Source organism: Silurus meridionalis, chromosome 2 (assembly GCF_014805685.1).
Source record: "Silurus meridionalis isolate SWU-2019-XX chromosome 2, ASM1480568v1, whole genome shotgun sequence".
Lineage (NCBI taxonomy): Eukaryota > Metazoa > Chordata > Actinopteri > Siluriformes > Siluridae > Silurus > Silurus meridionalis.
The window spans coordinates 6,521,261-6,540,691 of record NC_060885.1 but is presented as its reverse complement, the minus strand read 5'-3'; the positions used below and the strand labels follow the sequence as shown (position 1 = coordinate 6,540,691).

At 39.1% G+C, this 19,431-nt stretch overlaps 1 protein-coding gene across 10 annotated transcripts in view; it reads left to right on the top strand.

The window, feature by feature from the left end:
- gab1 (GRB2-associated binding protein 1) overlaps positions 1-16,975 on the top strand; it is a 68,713-nt gene extending 51,738 nt beyond the window's left edge. For 6 of the 10 annotated variants that reach the window (XM_046864808.1, XM_046864815.1, XM_046864851.1 and 3 more), the window contains 9 exons: positions 501-717; positions 3,379-4,004; positions 4,462-4,556; positions 4,757-5,060; positions 8,619-8,711; positions 12,259-12,352; positions 12,803-12,929; positions 14,753-14,827; positions 15,581-16,975. In XM_046864808.1, coding sequence (XP_046720764.1) covers positions 501-717; positions 3,379-4,004; positions 4,462-4,556; positions 4,757-5,060; positions 8,619-8,711; positions 12,259-12,352; positions 12,803-12,929; positions 14,753-14,827; positions 15,581-15,733 — 1,784 coding nt within the window. In that variant the 3' untranslated portion in view covers positions 15,734-16,975. Of the gene's footprint in view, positions 1-500; positions 718-2,117; positions 2,211-3,378; positions 4,005-4,461; positions 4,557-4,756; positions 5,061-8,618; positions 8,712-12,258; positions 12,353-12,802; positions 12,930-13,598; positions 13,675-14,752; positions 14,828-15,580 lie in introns of those variants that run through there. The other 4 variants (XM_046864831.1, XM_046864877.1, XM_046864867.1 and 1 more) reach the window with 3 other exon arrangements.
- The last annotated feature ends 2,456 nt before the right edge of the window (positions 16,976-19,431 follow it).

Below are 19,431 nucleotides of genomic sequence, written 5' to 3'. Positions count from 1 at the left end.
TCAGGAGGAACATGGACATGATATAATGCAGTCAGGAACACCACTGTTATGATGTCATAGGGTCAGGAGGAACATGGATATGATGTCATGTGGTCAGGAACACCACTGGTATAATGTCATGTGGTCAGGAACACCACTGTTGTGAGGAATTGGTACTAGGAACACCACTGTTATGATGTCAGGGTCTGGAACAACATGGATATTGAACAGTGTAGTCAGGACATTACAATGCTGTTATGATATTAAGGGATCAGGAACACTGTGCCACCAAAGGTCAGGAAAATCACTGTTATGTAATTATATAAAAACATTTTTTTATTGCTATTAGCTCACAGTCTACGATCCAGTGGCTCATGTTTATCTGAATAAAGTAACCCCTTTAAGATGATGATCCTATTGTTTAAGTTTAATTGGTGGTTTTGCAAATACTCTAATAGCATGTTTAAAGTCATTAAAAAGTCATCAAAAGTGTTTGTTTTTGGTTTTCTGTGCCTTTGTAGACTCAGCAAAGGCGTCTCAGCAGGTTCCAATGGCTGGAGGTTTGGTGGTGGATGTACCTCCTCGATCTGGGATGATGGGATCCTCTGCACTGCCCTGCGTGCCCCCTCCGTATCAGCCAGTCAATGTTGGACATCTGGACTCCTCCTCCAGTCTGGATGACACACAGGACTACCTGCTGCTACGCCACTGTGAGAGCAAGAAACCCGAGCCTAGCAGGTAAGAAGAGGAAGGATGAATTAGAAGCTGTGAATGCACTGATGGTTCTAATGGGTAGAATTTATAGCTAGATGGATGGATAGCTAAAGGTTATAAATTGTTGGCTAATATGAAAGAATGCATAAAAGATCCAGTCGGCTTTTAGTTTTCGAGGAAGTAATTAGAGGAAGCTGGCTCTTACGAGAACAAGCTTGACTTTTAAACCCCTGGAAAAGACTTTTTGCTTATGGATACGGACATTTATAAGTGATTTTAAATCTGTTTGAAGGATGCCAATGATGGATGATCTTAAAATGCGGAGACACGCTGTTGAAAATCCAGTCATGAATTGAACCCAAATCTATCATGTTCCAGATTCAAGTAAAGTAAAACAAACAAAAGCAAAGCTTTGCCTAAATGAGCTAGAGCTGTTACAGACCACAAACGTAAATGAAATGGAAATAAAAGAAAAATGTAAATGGTTTTATTATTTTTTTGTGTGGATCGTGACTAAATGATCCATGGTCTGTGTCTTGGTGTTTGGGAGCCCCTGCTTCAATGTAAACGAGAACCCACAAGTAGTTTAGCTGTCTTATTGTAAAATTAACAGTGGCAGGCGGTCAGGACCAGCAAAGCCTCCTCTGCTGGCCTAAACACTATCAGAAGCACTGACCTACATTTACAACCTAAATTCTAATATTTGTTTCATGAAATTGTATTAATTTATTCCCAACAGTTTATTCTCCTAATTTCGTAGCGTTTCTCTTGGCTGCACTGCTTCCAGTACTTGTATGTGGATGTTAGATTTTTTTGTCCAATCAGATTTCAGCCTCTATGTGCTGCCATGTCAATCTAATCTGCCCAGGGCCTTCAAAGTCAGTACTGCTGGCTCTTTGGCCATAGACAATATAAGATGTTTTTTTTAACCAATCAGATTTCGTATTCGCCTCACAGGGCCATCTAGCTGGCCCAGAATAGCATCAGCATTTTTCCGTCCTCTGATTGGTTGGTCATTGGTTGTTGCTGTGAAAACATTAGGAAACTTGGAAACACCAAATCACATTCAGATACTGAAATCTCATTTGTGTCTAAACATGACACATGTAAGCATGCTAACTAGCGGTTAGCTGGCTGTTTAACCAAGTTAGCTTATGTTTAGTAGTATTACATTGACACAAGGGTGGATCCAAATGGCATTTTCTTGTGTGCTTAGTGAGTGCAAAAGCAGAGGGATGTTACTTAACTATCCTTGATTGATTTTAGAACTGGGATATCATTCAGCATCACTAATCAGTTACCTAAGCTTGTGTTGTAATGTTAATATGTATACAAAAGTGTGTTGTGTCATCTAAGGATATCTGCAACTGTCGAAGATCATTCTTGACCCCTTCCACTGCTCTGTGTGTGTTTTGTACATGCAGTAGTGCTAATGTGGCTCTATCCCAAAGCGGGCTAGTGCAGGAATACCTGCTCTTGGAGGAGTGTGAGAGCAGGACTGTTCTTCCTGACAGTCTGTGAGTGCACAGCATTGGTGTTTGTTTGTGGTGCGATGGATAACAAAGTGATCAAACAAAGTGTGATGTTTGAAGACAGACATTTTTTGTGCATGGACTGATTAACCTTTAACCAGTGACACTTTTTAACCAGTACACAATTTTACACTCAGGTCACTTGTATGGTGCAGTGCACATTTAGTAAAATTATATTAAAAATAATGTTTGAAATACCACCATCTTGCTACCTCAACAAGAATACATTTGAGAAAATGGCATAGATCAAATATATACATCCTGTTTAGTCATATCTTGGTTTACAAAGTTACAATATTTAATTCAGTTCAGTTCACTTTTAACAGTGGACATTGACCCAAAGCAATTTCACAGAAATAAATAGATAACAAATATAACTTTTACATTTATAAATGAGTCTCTAAGCGTATCCCTACGTTTATCCCTAATGAGCAAGTCTGTGGTGATGGTGGCAAGAAAAACTCCTAGAGATGAAAAGAGCATGAAACTTTAAGAGGAACCATACTCAAGGGAGTCCATCCTCATCTGGGTGACACAGAATGCACATTCATTCCAGTTCCTTCATTGGTGAGGACCTTCCTGGTTCTTTAGTTTAAAACTCCACATTAACCCCATGGATCTTTAGACTGTTCATGGGGAACCATCCTTAGCTGTACTGGGTGGTCTTCAATTGAAAAGAACTACATCCAGAGATGAAGACTTCTGGATGGATCAGACAGTTTCAGAATGCAAAAGGGACAGGATCACTGGTACCTCAGGAGAGTAGCTATGAGAGATAACTAAAACAAAACAAACAAAAAGTTTGGTTTTTAATAGTCTTCCAAAATCCCATCTCATATATCTGGTTGACTTGTTTCATTCTTAAACATGCACAGGCAAATGTTATAGATGTATAAATACAGTAAAGTAAAAAAAAAAACGTTAGATACTCAAGCAGGCACCTGTATGCATTATAAATTACTAACTTTGCCAGTACGAGCCAGTTAGGAATTCCAGACTAAAACATTACTTGATGTGTTATAACTTCAATAAGAACACTTGGTGGTGATTGCGATTAGCACTGTGTTTTTAACCTGGATGTTAATTCTAGCCCCTAGTTTGTCTTTGCAAAGCAGCTGAAGTAAACCCCCCAATCCTGTTCTCTCCTCTACAGACATGACTGCTCCAAGTCTACCTCCTCGGAGCCGGACTGCAACGACAACCTCCCATCTCACCGCACGCCCACTTCCTCAACCTCCACAACCAAGCATGCATCGGTCAACGGCTTCTTCTCTTCTCAGCATGCCCTGCTGTATGACTCGCCTCCAGCGCGGGGGGCCAGCGTGTCGATGGAGGCGCAGGCTATATACCAACTTCCCCGGAGCCGGTCTCAGGACACGGTGCTGCTACCCAAAAGTGCGTCCTCGTCAGGCGCCAACGACTCCGACACTGACGTCTACGTATTTAACACGCCCGCACGAAAACCTTCGCTTGAGGCTCATCTCAGGAACATGTCCATCAGCTATGATATTCCACCCACACCTGGCAGCAACTGCACCTACCAGGTGCCCCGCACGGCTGGGGGAGCGGAGGCTTCAGCGTCAGACGTAGTGCCACCTCCTCGGCCGCCCAAACCCTCAGCGGGACCGGCGGCTGATCGCTCGCCCACAGACACTTATGTTGTACCTAGGTCAGTGTCGGAGACCGACTCAAACTACTGTGTGCCTTCAGGGCCGGGTGGAAGCAAAACTCTACGGAGCAACACCATTGGCCCTGTGGATTCCTCACGTCTGCGCAAAGGTAGTCATTCAAAATCTCTGACAACAAAGCGATCAAATTATGGCTCTATTTTACAAGAACCATTAGTAAAATAGTGGGAAAAAGATTATGCAGTCTGGCTACTTTTAAGAGTTTTATTCCAGCTGAAGAATCCAACAACTCATTGTGGACATGGTATATAGTTGCCAAGGCTTTGGATATATTTAGAAAGATTGGTTACTTACACAACATTATCAGTGCAGGTAAAAAAATGAGACTAAAAAGTAAGTGAACATCAGTGAATGCTGTGGAAAAAAATTCACAGTTTCGACCATAATTTATTTTTTTTTTGCCTGTGAGTGATTTTTCTCGACCCACCACAGAAAGGACGATTCAAATGTCATGTTTATCCCAAAGTTCAGCATCTCTATTTTTATTGGTTTCTAATACAAATGCACACAATTTATTTGTTTATTAAAATTTTTATTTTTTTTTGCAGATTATGGATCACAAGACTGTTATGATATACCAAGGTCTTTCCCTTCAGACAGAAACTGTTCTTTTGAGTTCAACGAACCCTTCAGCAACTACTTTGTAAGCATTAAAACTATGTGATTGTAATCAATTTATAAGAAAAATTGTTTATAAGCAGAAGATGCTTAAGATGCTTAAAATAATTGTATGGTTCATGATTGACACCCATGATTGAATTATTATTTTTTTTTACACTGGGATTTTTTTACCTGGATAAAGCAATAGAAAATTGTCACTTATTTTTCCTTTTCCTCCTACAGAAAAGCAAAGGTATGCTGCCTGTAGGCAACACTTCCACTGAGGAGATGGATGAAAACTATGTTCCTATGAGTGCAAATTCTCCGTCACATCAGCTTTCAGGTAGCCTTTCTGAGCTTATCCAGGAGCCCAACTATGTTCCTATGACCCCAGGCACTGTGGAACATTCTTCCTTGGGGAAGCAGGTGCCTCCTCCAGCCCACATGGGTTTCAGATCAAGTCCTAAAACACCTCCACGAAGACCGATGCTAATCACCGACTGCCAACCGCCACCTGTTGACCGAAACCTTAAACCGGATCGCAAAGGTAAAGAAAATGTGTATACCTGTACTGTATAAGGGGGCTGGCTTTAGATGTGCGTGTGTGTCTATGCTGTGAAATTGGCTAATTTCTTAAAAATTTCTTGCATCCATTCATCTTCACTGCTCTTGGAAATCTCATGCTCATTGTATTTTTATTTTTTTTTTACAAATACAGTGGAACCCGGTTATGTCGATGTCCTAGGGGGTCGCCAAAAAGCATCGAGATAACCGATAATCGAGATAAACGAAAATCAATATGGTGGCAATATATTAACGTGCTTGAAATTTATTTATGTACATGATGTGCGTTAATAAATAAGAATGTGCATGCACGTGTTTTTGGAGGGGTTTTTTACACAACAGCGTTGCTGCGATTTGTTTGATGAAGGCATGCTATAAAAATGTACATACAGTACATGTTAACTGTCAGGAATCCACCTGCCACGCCCCCTTCGGCGTGGCAGGTACTTCCTCGGCCGCTTTCTCTGAAGCTCCCGGCTTCAATCGCGCACATATGGTGCTCGTTTAGCATCATCACCAGCTCCTATTTAAACTTCCACACTCTCACTGTCCGTTATTGTTGGTATATGTTGGTTCACGGCGGTCGTTGTTCTCGCTCATGCGTATCCCGGTACGTGCCTTCCCACCGGCACTCTCTCAACGGCTGCGCTTTTCTTCCCAAAGCGCATCGCGGATTTCCCACGTTCCGCGCTGCGCTCCTACCAAGCGCGGCTTTCGCCTCCCGTTCATCGCATAACATTTAACAACAAAAGGCATATGTGCACTAACTAACAGCAGAGATTCACCAGTATACAATACAACACCTGTAGCATCTGTAAGGCTTGATTTTTCCGCCACTTTCGCGAGTTCTTCTGCAGCTGCACAGCGCCGATCGACATAACTGACGTTAAATGGCAAATTTCCCCCCCTTGTGCTCGAGATATTAGGGTTCGGCGACATAACCGATAAAAAATGCTTAGACAAAGCGAGAATTTGGCGGTTCCACTTCAAAAACGTCAACTTAATAGGGTTGTCGAGTTAACCGAGGTCGAGATAAGTGGGTTCCACTGTATTCTAAAGTGCTGGCCCATGTTTATAAACCTGTCTTTTTGTTGTAGATCGTCAGTAATTATTTACTAATGCTACTTGGTGCTACATTTTCAGTCCCTAAACGTAGCACTAGCTCAAATCTCTAGTATCTCTCCACAGTTTAACCCAGGACACCTGCACTAGAGAAAGAAAGCTTTCAGCCAGTGCAGCGTTCCCATCCTGCTCGTGTTGCAGTGGCTCTTGCCTTTGTTAGCTCTTAGCATCCGACCTGACTAATGAAAGAGTGCTATTGTGCTGTGTCTCAGATCTCTGGGTATGAGGCAGCCTGACCGTGCTGTTAGCCTGGAGCGGTCACCTCTGTCCCCATTGTCTCTTTCTCAAAGGCGTCTTTGATGCCTAGGCTTGGAACAGCCTGCTATCAATCAATAGGATGTATTTTATAAAAATAAAAAAAAATAGCTGCAGAAAATAATCCACTTGTTTTATGCAGTCCTGTTCTGGTACATATTTTACAGAGACGCTGATTAAATTTAATTTATCTTGGTGTAATCATGGGCCAAGCACAGTGACACTCACATTACAGATCTCTCTCTCTCTCTCTCTCTCTCTCTCTCTCTCTCTCTCTCTCTCTCTCTCGTCTGCTTTGCCACATTGCTTACTGATTCAGTGAAGATTGGATCTGATGTTTTTGGTGCATACACAGTGTTTGTTAGCTTGGATGAGCTGTGCTCGAAGAGACAAGCCATTTTCATTGGATAATCACAGACTTCTCCTTCTTTCTGTGTGTCCTGTTGCTGTTCATCTTTAAACTTCCACTAGTTTGAATCTGGGTGTTTCATTTTCTCTTCTTATATCAGGCATACACTGTAAAAATGTGTACACTTTATGTGTATGTGGTCATACTCCTTTTGGTTCCAAATTGATCGAAGTAGAAGTGAAAAACATTACAATATATAAAAGACTGTCCGTGACAGGAAACATTGTAAAGGTGGTCTACCATCATGGCTATTAACCAGCTGTTCACTAATGTCTAATTTAGATTCTGCCCATCTACATCCTCCAATTTGTTTATATCTCCCAAAACTGTTATCTTTACAAAAACATTATTCTATTATTATTTTATTCAGCTATTTTTTAATCACTTCACTTTTAGGTTGCTTTAGGTATATACTATAATTTCATTATGCTTGTGTAAATGAAATTGTTAGTTGATAAACAATAATCAGGTAAGTTGAAAGTTGCATTCAGCATTTTTCATAGATAATTCATAACATGTTTTGACTAGCATCCTCTTCAGTGATCTTCAAAATCCTGCCCAAGTGCTAAATAGGTACCTTATTTTGAGTACTGTAGCATTTTTGTTAATCGCAAAAGGAAATAAATACTTTATTAATCCCAAAAGTAAATTGTATTTGTCACATTTCCCACAGTGTCAGGAAGCCCGGGTCAGAGTGCAGGGTCAGCCATGGTACCATGAAACACACAGGGTGAATTGGCTTAGCTCAAGGGACCAATAGTGACACATTGTTGGGGTTGGGCTTGAATCTTTGATCTTATGACAAGTAACTCATAGTCTTAACCACTTAACCACCACTATCTCACCAAAGCCTGTGTTTCTAGTCATAGCTACTTTTCAACATGTGTGCATAGTGTCCGTTGTATAAGTTGTTTTGCTTCAGATGTCCTGATATTTTTAATCATTCCACTAATCAGAATAATGGAAAATATACCTTTTACACCACAATTTTAGTTAATGCAAAAAAAATTATGTGCAAATTTGCTCAGATTGCAGGTGTATACAATCATCGAAGAAATTCATTTGTAGATGTATCAGGCAGTCGATTGTGCAGTCCCCAAATACTGTTTTAAATGCAGTCGTTTAATGTACAGTGTATGCCCGGCAATTTAGAACATCTTTTACTTTTACATCTACCTTTTTATTCTTCTGTTTCTCATCTGTCTCTGTGAAATGTTCCTCCTACTGTCTTGTATTAGATGTCCAGTGTGTAGCTAAAGTTCTTTGTCTTTCTTCGGGTGTGTGTGTGTAGTTCTTTACCGGTTCTGTAGTCCTGTGGTAGATTTGTGTCTCTTTTCCTCCTGCTCTTGCCGTGTCGATTGCCGTAGCTTTCACTGTTGCTATTCTGTACTGTGTATCGGGGCATGACCACGAGTGGGCGTTGAACATTCTTAAATGCTGCTGTGCGTCCGAGCCCACGACGTTGTACTCGCAGAGCGTGTGTAACTCTGTGCATGCTGTGTTATGCCCCTAGCTTCAGGGGATGCCCTGCCTGTTGCATGCTTCAAGTGCATGATGAGTTGTTGCCATGGCAGCAGTGTGATACATATCTGTGCAGCGTAAGTGCAAGAAAGTGTAGAAGAGTGGAGGAAGACGAGGAGGTGGCCATGCTTTTGCTACACTGCATGGGGGCGAGGTTTAAAAATAAAAGTACAGATACAGTTCCATATTGCAAGAGAGACATGTAACAAAAACAAGTTTTCTTTTACCAATCAGGTCAGAGTCCTAAAATAATCAGAGCTAATCGGCCTGTCGGTCTTGAGCGAACCGACTCTCAAACCATAGGCGATTTCTCAAGACGTCGTAAGGGTAGGTACCCACACAGACGCCACTGTGTTTACATTCCCTTGTTTTTTTTTCTTGTCTGTCTGTCCTCTGACCCTTTCTCAACACTTAATCTAGCCAAGGGTTTTAGCATCAGAAGAGGCAATGTAATGTTGAGTTTATAGATTATACATGTTGAATATATGTTTTTTTCTTTTCCAAGTGCCATATAAACATACTCATAGACAAGTTAAAAAGCAGTGGAAGTGAAAAAAAATACTAATAATTACAATAACACTCACAAATACTAATACATCAACTAGACTGTATAATATCTTGCCTAAGTATTCACCCTTTGGAGCTTTTTCACCTTTCACCTTACAATCTGGAATTTAAAGTTTAGTTTAGGGGACAGATCAATATAGTAAATAGTGTAGAAATACTAATAAGTTGCAATTGTATTAACCCTCGTTACTGACCCGGGGCAACAAGCTGGCATTAGAAGTCACACAATGTAGACTTGTTCCTGAAAGGCTCCACATCTTGTAAGAGAACATACATGGACAAAACTGCACCTTAAAGACCATGAGAAATGTTATGAAATAAGACCAGTGCACAGATAACAAGCTACATAAAATCAACTCAACTACCATTTTGAATTCCAGACACGATCAGATCATGTACACTCTATTGCTAAAAGTATTGGGTCACCTGACCTTTCCTGCTACACGTGGTTCTTTTCCAAACTGTTACCACAAAGCTGGAGGCACTCATTTGTACAGGACGTGTTTAGTTGCACTATAATAAAATATTGCATTCATTTGAACTTGGAAACCCAAACCTGTTCCAGCATGGTAATGCCCCTGTGCACAAAGTGAGCTCCTTGAAGATCTGCTTTACATGCTTCGGAGAGGAAGATCTTGAGTGGCCTGCTATAGAGCTCTGGTCTCATCCCTACTGAACACCTTTGGGATGAATGTGAACACTGACTGCACCCCAGGCCTCCTCACCTACATCAGTACCTGCCTTTCGTAACACCCTTGTGGCTGATGAACACACATATCCATAAGCACACTCTAAAATCTAGTGGAACATCTTTCCAGAAGAGTGGAGGGAATTATAAGAGCAAATTGGGACTAAATGTGAAATGCAATGCTCAAAAATCACATACCGTACTTATGACCAGGTGACCCAATACTTTTGGCAATATAGTGTATATATGTATACAAAACACTGTATTGATACTCCAGACTCGCACATGGTTTCCTGCTAAATGTAGAATAACCCCAAAATGTCATCACTGTAAAAAACAAACATGACCATAAATACACATATTAATGGACCTCAATACACTTAAAAACAAAATACAGCTTTTCTACTCAGAAAGCAAATATGTTGGAATCTTCCAAAATGTATCTACAAAGAAAAATACTTACGGCACATTAAACTGAAGGACTCCATATAACTACTGAACTCTCAAGCATCTGCTTGTTCCTGCCATGGAAATAGCCATCAATGCTGGCATGGCATGTAAAACCAATAAAAACAAACAAAAAACGGATACGATTTAAGACAATTCAATTGCAACTTTACTTTTACTGAAGCATGTGCTTGAGAAAAGAAAAGGTCAATCAAAAAAGTTCACAGGGGTGAATACACGTGCAAGCTGCTGTATGCTGTATCATTATGTAATCACCGACTACACAAATTACATATACGATAACCCTAGGATCATCTGTAATAAAGGTGCCTCGGAGCATGTTTGTGAGGTTGTTGATGTTAACATGACTGTGTGTTAAAGTAAGTGTCAAGTTCCCAGTGAGCTCAGCTAACACCTTTGAAATGGCGATAAGTATTTCTATCTGTATCTTTGTATGTTGGCAGCAGATGGTGTAGCTTTTAAACAATGCTCTTTAGCCATGGGAAAAGTGGGCTCCATTACGTTTGCCAGATTGTGTGATTCTCATCTTAGTGGTACTGGTTGTAAATAAGAGCGAATGCTGTGAAATTGTTTGGGGATATGATGTGTTCTGCTGCTGAGTTTTTCTTTTTTGTTTTTCTTTTTTAAGGATTCACTTTTCAGTTGGATGATATTGTTTAATGATTTGAAAGTGATATGTAGTCTTTCTGCATTTTTCAGTTATCAAGATTTTGTACTGGTTTAACTGGTCATAACTTTTAATCCTAAAACTGCATTTAAATGGTTGTTAAGCTGATGATGAATATAAATCATTCCTTTTGCGAAATACTCCGTTTATTGTACAAAGTCCGTCTGGTTCAAGCTTGTTCTCCAGCCAACAGCTCCCTCTACAGGCGACAATGAGTCACATGGCACTGTTGAGTAGGACATCTGACATCTGCCACACTTAACTCACTCTTGACTAGAGTTCAGTTTTGAATCTGTTTAGATTGGTTAAAATACTTAAAAATGGAGTTTCATGGAAATGAACCCCATTCATCAGCAGCAGTGCGTTGTTTCACGCTAGTGTGTGCACCAGAAGTGTAATTAATCATAAAGAGCACATTCTCAGTTTGTTGTCTCAGTTTTGTGCATCGAGTTCAAGCAGAAAATTAAACACACTTTCACTTTACAGCATGATGATTGTTGCGTTTTTGACTGCCTGCAAAATCAACTAACTGCAATATTTTTGGATGATTAATTGAAACAGCAAGCCCAAGATAAATTGCATCCAGTAGGGATGGGCCATTTGACAAAATTATATTGATTTAATGTTTGAAAAAACACAATAAGCACTCTGCAATACCTTGTTAATTTTTCTAAACTGTATAACAGATCATTTGATTGAGTTTATTGTGTATGGTAGCTATTTACAGTAATACTATATCACAATAATGCCTATTGCACTTTATAATACATTATATATATACATACACATTCATCTATTGCCGTGCTGTGAAACAAAATAGAAAAAAATTCTATTGTTAAGTACTAGAGGTCGACCGAGAGTGGATTTTACCGATAGCTAGAATTGTACTGTATTTGTACTGTATTGTATTGAATAGTACATGCCGATAACCAATTAATCAACCGATAAATGAATACTGGATAAAAAACACAGTACTAGGTCATGAAAATGTGCTCAATGAAAGGAATTTTAATATATTCATTATCAAATGTAATTATGTAATTATTAAATAATGAATATAATATAGGGCTCCCTGTGCATCTTGCACTCTCCGTGCAGTCTCTGTAAAAACACACTGCATGTAGTGACTGTGATTTACCTCTAGAGGCCGCTAATACTGACAGCGGGAACAGAAGCTGGATTGGTATGGATTTTTGCTTGTAGTCGATAGTTTCAGCAATCAACTATCAGTGATGATCAATCTGCAAAACTGATGAATCGGTCGACCTCTATTAAATACTGTGAACACTGTTATGATATAAGAATAAACATGGTTTCAAATAATTCATCAATTATTAAAAACAATTTTAATAATCCAATATAAATTGATTATATAGATTGATTTAAACTTATTTATATAATAAGATTTATTGTAACCCATATATAAGTATTGTTTGCCTAGTACAATTTTTGAGTGTAACATGAATTTGCTGCCTGTGTTCTAGCCAAGCCTGCCCCTTTGGACATCAAACCACTCCCTGAGTGTGAGGAGTTTATTACACCAGTGCGCTCGCCCATCACCAAGTCCTTCACGCGGGAGTAAGTACACTGCTATGGGTAGAAAGTCCACGGTTTCAGCATCAGCCGGTTACCTGTGAGCCGAGCCGGCTGCTGGTGAACCCCGAACAGCAGGGTCCTGCATGGCACAATAACTAACACTCATCACTTAGTATAGTAACGTTGTCCAAACTCATGATAGAACCTAATCACTTTGTGGATCGTTTCACACTCATTTCCCCGCACTCACAAGTGAGTAATTGTGGAAAATCGTGCTTCTTATTCTGTCTCTCTGCCTGCTTTTATTTAAAAACTGCTGAGCGTAAAGTGGGACATGGTCACCCAAACAGATTAATGTATCCTGAACGTTTTTTTAATGTGGGAATGTGAATGAATTGTGTGTGTGTTTGTGTGCGAAAGTGTGTTTGTCACTACACCTGTTTGTGTGCACCAAAATGAAAGCAGCAGTGTAAAGGTTGTTGTGGTCCTCAGCCCCTCCAGGTTCCACACGGTTCCCAGACCACCTTCGGTGCATAGCACTGCCTCCAGCACCGACTCCGAGGAGGGTGATGAGAATTATGTCCCCATGCAGTATCCTAATATGCCTGGAGATGAACCAGTATGTAACCACAGCACCACAAAAAAAACTTTCACCTCAAACCTTTTTTTTCTCGAGAATTTTACATGCATACACAATAAATTTAACGATTATTCACTGGTGCTGTATGACAGTGAGAGTTCAGAAAATGCCACCTCCCCCACCCGCTTCCTCCCACCTCCTCGACCATTAAAATAATATAATAATCAAATTACTGCTTATTAGGCGTTGCAGAAGAATCACTTCCTATCTATCAGGTTATTCTACACTCAGGTAGTCAGTGACCAGGGAAGAAGGACTCCTCTTATTGTTCTTCTAATCTTCTGATCATGCCTTCATTCCTTCAGTTCTCTTTGTACTGTACGATTCCCATTCTCACCCTTCTGCTCCACCAGAGGCTTTGATTTCTCATAACCTTTCCTGTTGCATGTTTTTGCTAATTTGTTTGCTTAGACCTGTTTTTGCTTAGTTGAGTGTGTTTGTCTTTTTCTCTTCGTTTTTGCAGCTAATTTGTTTAATTCTTTTTGACAGCTTGTCATTTTTTTCATTCTGTCGTTCTATATGGCCTGTCATCATGTTCCCCTTTTCTTCCAGTCTCCCCTCAAGTTTTTTTTGTCATTCTCTTCCCCCAAATTCCCTACCATCTTTTTGCTGCTCCTGTCTTCTCTTCACTCTTCCTCCACTCTGTAGAGAGGAGTCCTTCTACTGCACGGTGCCCATCACCCCGGTTAAGAGGGAGGTGGTGGGTCTAGAGCACCTTGAGGAGGTGAGCAAGGTGGATAGAGATTATAGATTCGGATATGTTTTAATTTCTTTGTCACACTTGTGAATGTTAGCACACAATCTTAAAATGAAGAGGTAATGCTTGTTTTAAGTTTATTTCATAGATGAAGCCTCACCTACATGTTCACTGTCTTCTAGTTCTTAGTCCATATTCATCATAGACGCATTAATAGATGCTTTAATAGATTCATTGGAGAATTCCTTTAAAGCAATCTTTTCTTTTACTGTACTTTTACTTTTTTTTTATTTACTTTATTAAAGAACAATGTTGAAATTGATTTTTTCCTGTACTGAGAAAAAGAACGAAATCAAAACTCACTTATTTTTAGTCCCAGGCAGGCTGTTCGTTTTTAATACGCAAATACACCACCTCATTCCAGCGCTGAAAACATTAGAGTTTTTTTTAATTCATCTTCGTTTCTATAGAAACAGCTCAACCATAAGGAGCGTATAATTCAAGGCCAATAATAAAAGGATGAATAGCTGCGATGGACTTAAATTCCATTCAGGGTTTATTCCTGTTTTTTATTTACTGGAAACAACTGTGACCATGAAACGGATTAAATGAATTGAATGAAAGTTGAAAAAAAAATGCTTAGTTGTTGATTTGCGGTTGTGAAGGTTTCTGCGATTGGGTTTATTTAACATTTATATACAAAGCTTCTACTGTCATTTGCAACATTTATGCCATTTGATGCCATAAAAGATGCCCTTTTCAGCCAGATTGACTTACAATGATCTCAACTGAAGCATCTGAGCACCAGTGCAGACCTTCTGAGCTATAACATTAGAACATAGTCTGTGGAGCTCAATTCCTGACTTTCCTTCACAAATAAATGTTTTGCTATCAGACATCTCTTGAATAAAATTTGAGCTAAAATAATCTTATTCTTTACCCTTCTTTACTCAGTACAAGAAAAAAATAACTTTGTGTTGTGTTGCATATACATTTAAACTTGAGCATTCCACCTACTTTAGTTGCAGTTTCTGGAAAGCAATTTCACTGATTGTGTTAAATGCTGTTGAGAATTGACTAACTGACACCTTTTGGGACATTTCAGAAGTTAGGACCACCAATGAACACCAAGGTTGAGTATCTGGACTTGGATCTGGACCCTGGCAAATCCACTCGAAAGGTGTGAGCATAAATTCAGTACAATTCACTTTTATTTGTACAGCACAATGGAAGTTAATACATAGCAGTTTTACAGGAACAAATAAATTATTTATATATATATATATATATATATATATATATATATATATATATATATATATATACACACACACACACACACACACACACACACACACACACACACACACACACACACACACATATACATACACTCTTGCCGGCCACTTTATTAGGTACACCTTACTAGTACCGGGTTGGACCCCCTTTTTCCTTTAGAACTGCCTTAATCCTTCGTGGCATAGATTCAACAAGGTACTGGAAACATTCCTCAGAGATTTTGGTCCATATTAACATGATAGCATCACGCAGTTGCTGCAGATTTGTCAGCTGCACATCCATGATGCGAATCTCCCGTTCCACCACATCCCAAAAATGCTCTATTGGATATATATATATTGGAGGTCGACCGATTAATCGGCATCGATAGTTGATTGCTGGAACTTTCAGCAAACGTCGATGCTGTTAGATCTGCCATACGCTCTGTTTTTACGTTAGACCGCGTGCTGCACGGAGAGTGCTGTATTATTTCGAATTTATTATTTATAGTATGATATTTATTAATGAATATATTCACATTTCTTTTAGCACATTTTTAGAATTTGGTACTTTATTTTACATTTTTTCAATAACGTTCACGTACAGTGTTGAATGTTTTTGATTGTGTGACTGTCCCCTCTTTCTTGCTAAGCAGAGTAACGGGGGAAGCATGGCGGTGTCAGACGAGCGGGTCGATTACGTGGTGGTGGATCAGGAGCGCACTCAGGCCCTTAAAAGCACAAGAGAGGCCTGGAGCGATGGTCGTCAGTCCACTGAGAACGACACCCCTTCCAAAGGGCCCAAGTGAAACCTGGACCCCATTCCTTCCCTCTGATCCCTTCTCTGGGCTGGAGATGAGGTGTGGTGCAGGAGTAGATGACCCACCTCTGTCTGCCTCCATGATTCATCTAGATTATACTGTGAGAGAGAAGCTGGCTCAGTTCCCACATCAGCTGGTTTACACAGCCACCTGGCTGAGGGAAAAGCAGCTGTGTGGAGAAGAGCTGGGCTTCCAGAGCGCCGTCTATAAGCTGAGAGATGATGATTTCTACTCTACTGTGTTTTGGGGCTGAAGGAACTGCTCAACATCACTGATTTGGAGCCCTATGAATTCTATGCTAAGAGCAGCAAATAGCCTTTCATTTGTATCAAGTGGACAGTTGCTGCGGCACTTTTTTGTGTATATTCTCAGCCTGGGCTCACAACTACCATGGATGAGTTACAGAAAAGTTTTTTTTTTTTTTTTTTTTTTTTTTGCAGGAAGCATTCACATTTACCAGTTCCATGATAATCTGAAGCTTTGGTACCTCCTGGTTTCTTTTCTTTTTTTTGGGGTGGGTGCGTGTTGTGTGTTACCCACTAGAGCATGATTATTAAGTGGCATGGAAGGAAAAAAAAAACAAAAAAACAACCTAGTAAGAAGAAGAGCATCACAGTTGCAAGTAGGACTGCTAAACTGACTGTGTAAAGTGTTATGTATAATAAATAAAGTGTTCTCTGTATTGAATGTGTGGGATGTAAAGGCTTTGGTGTGGCCTCTGCAGGATAGAAGTCTGCACCCTCTGAAAGCAGGAACTGTGATCGCTGTTTTTATTTCAGTGAAAGGTAACAAAACTAAAGAGCAGCAGTCAGGTACTCACCAACATGATTAACCGAGCAGTTCCTTTTTATATTTTAATTTCTTTACTTACACACGATGAGTTTGGTCTTGCAATCCACTCATTATTGTACTGCAAGTTCAGCAGCCTGTGATCATTTTTTTTTTTTGCTGTATATGATGCCTTCTATGGGAAAAGAAAAGCCAGTCAGGACGTTTCAGATGATGTATATTGATCCTGCATTCCTTTCGTGACTGGTCCTTTGATATATTTTATTGCCACTTTGATAATTTATTTCAGACGGATTTCCACATTTCCTGAGACTAAATGCCTTATCACAAGTGTTACTGTGTGAATGTTGTACATACAACCGGATGTGTAATTTCAGCATCAAAAAGTTAGAGACTATATAAACTTTTATCATGTGTGTAATAAAAACTTTTACTAACGAACCCATTTCTTAGGCCAAGGAGACATGGACACCATCAGTGGCTTTTGCTGTATATACCTGCACAGAGTTCCATTTTTAATTCAAATCGCCCATCTTCACTGTCTGCTTTCTGGTTGGCCTTATTTTTAAGGTGCGTTACGTCGCCAGATAAACCTCAGATTTTCTTTATGCTTTATATCTTTTTTGTTTTTGTTTGTTTTTTTTTAATCTGAAAGAAATGTACATTTTAAAATAAACTTCATTTAAAAAAAACAGACATTTATTACAGCATAACTGACTCCAAATTTAGTCGCACATTTATTAAACGCGGTGTATTATTTTGTTTTTATATAATATAATATAACAATTTCAAATTAAATATTTAATTTAAGTGACCAAATAATTTTGCTCTTGTACAAATACAATCTCATGTTCAGTTGATTTGCTTACGTTTCTAGAGAGATTTTCATCCAGGGTTTGTTTTATAGCGCTATTCAAGCGCCTAGTGGCCGAACATGAGAACTGCAATACGTGTTAATTATTCTTCTACTCTTCTTTTACTTCTTCTCCTTCTTTTTTCTTCTTCTCCTTCTTTTTTTCTTCTTCTCCTTCTTTTTTCTTCTTCTCCTTCTTTTTTTCTTTTCTTCTTTTTCTTCTCCTTTTTTTTCTTCTTTTTTCTTCTTCTTTTTTTCTTCTTGTCCTTTTTTCTTCTCCGTCTTCTTCTACTTCTTTTTTTCTTTCTCTTCTTTTTCTTCTCCGTCTTCGTCTCTACAATGCAACTAGAAGCTTTTCAGTTTGAATGATCTTGTAGATGGATGAAGAAACACCAATGCAGCTTTAAATGATGGATCAAAGTGCAATATAATAAAGTCTCAGTTCATTACAGATTGTCAAAATAGAGTTGAGAGTTGAATTGGAGCACATGGAATATAACTAATTATTCTAATTTTGGTTTTTGATTTATTGGTTTACAGATGGATAAAGATTTAACTGGACTGTTAGAGGTTATAGCAATGTGTAAAGAATGATCTTTGTTTATACATTGGAATACGTCACAAAAATATTTGGGCCGCAGTATTATATGACAAAATGGGGGGTTTTGAAGGAAGAATTGACAAATGCTTTTAGTTTGGGGAACTAATAAAAATATTATTTAATAATAATAATAAAACTACTAAAGATGGTGGTTTTTTTTTTATGCCGCCCCTTTACACCTATAAAAACGTGGCACAAAAATAAAAAAACAATCTTCACCAAGCTTAAAAATAAAGCCTCAGGACAAGTTGAGAAGCTGATTGTTGTAAAGCTCCTGATAATTTTACAACTTTCTTGATTTTATATTATTAATCTTAAAAATCTAACGCAATGACATGCAGTGATGTGATGTGCAAGAACATCACATTTCTTATGTCATGTTTTGGACACTAGAGGTCTCCATTGCCCCTTTGTGTTTTCCCACTCTCTCTGTCAAATACACTATATATACAAACGTTTATAAACACAAGACCACATGATTTGTATGTGCTTTATGAACATCCCGTTCTACATTTTGTCAACATTTACTGTTCTTCTAACCTTCACTCTGCTGGGAAGATGTTCCACTAGATTTTAGAGTGTGCTTGTGGAGATTTGTGGTTTTTCATCTACAAGGATAATAGTAAAGTCATTTACTAATTTAAGGTGAGGTGAAGAGGCTTGGTGGTGCAGCATTCTAATTCCTCCTAAAGGTGTTCAGGGTCTAGTTCAGAACTTTATAGACGGCCACTCAAGATCTTCTACTTCAATCAATGTAAAGCATATGTTCATAGAGTGCATCCAAAGGCATCCTATACAATGTGTCTCTGACTTTGTGGTAACAGTTTGGGGAAGAACTACATATGGCTGGAAAAGTCCGAACTTTTGTCCATATATATATTAGCTTACTACAACATGTTATGTTATGTTTTGGACACTAGAGGTCGCCATTGCCCCTTTATGTGATTTCTTCATTTCCTCAGTGTGTTTAAGTGGTGCAAACGCCAGGCTTTGTGCGTTTTAAGAGGATCCTTAAAGCTTCATATTTGATCCCTTACAAAGGCCAGTGGTAATAATTTTCCTTTTAGAGTAAAATTTGTACATTTATGGCATACATCGTTATCTAGAGCAAATTACAGTGAGCAGATGAGGTTTAGGGTCTTTCCCTAGGCTAATGACCTTCCTATCCAAAACAAAATGGCTTTACCACTGAGCTACCACATTCCTCCTCTTGTGTTATTTAGTCTGGTGAAGTATTAACCTTTTAAAGTGTTGCCATGACTCTCATCAATTTGTGCACCTCTCATATCTATCTAGCAACCTACTGTACAATAAGGTTAATGCAATTTTATTTCTGAACAATGTAGCGAAACTAATGCATATTAGCGGTGCTAGGATTAGAATTTATGACCACCATATCCAAAGTGCAATGCCTTAACCACTGAGGCTACCACCTCCCATAAT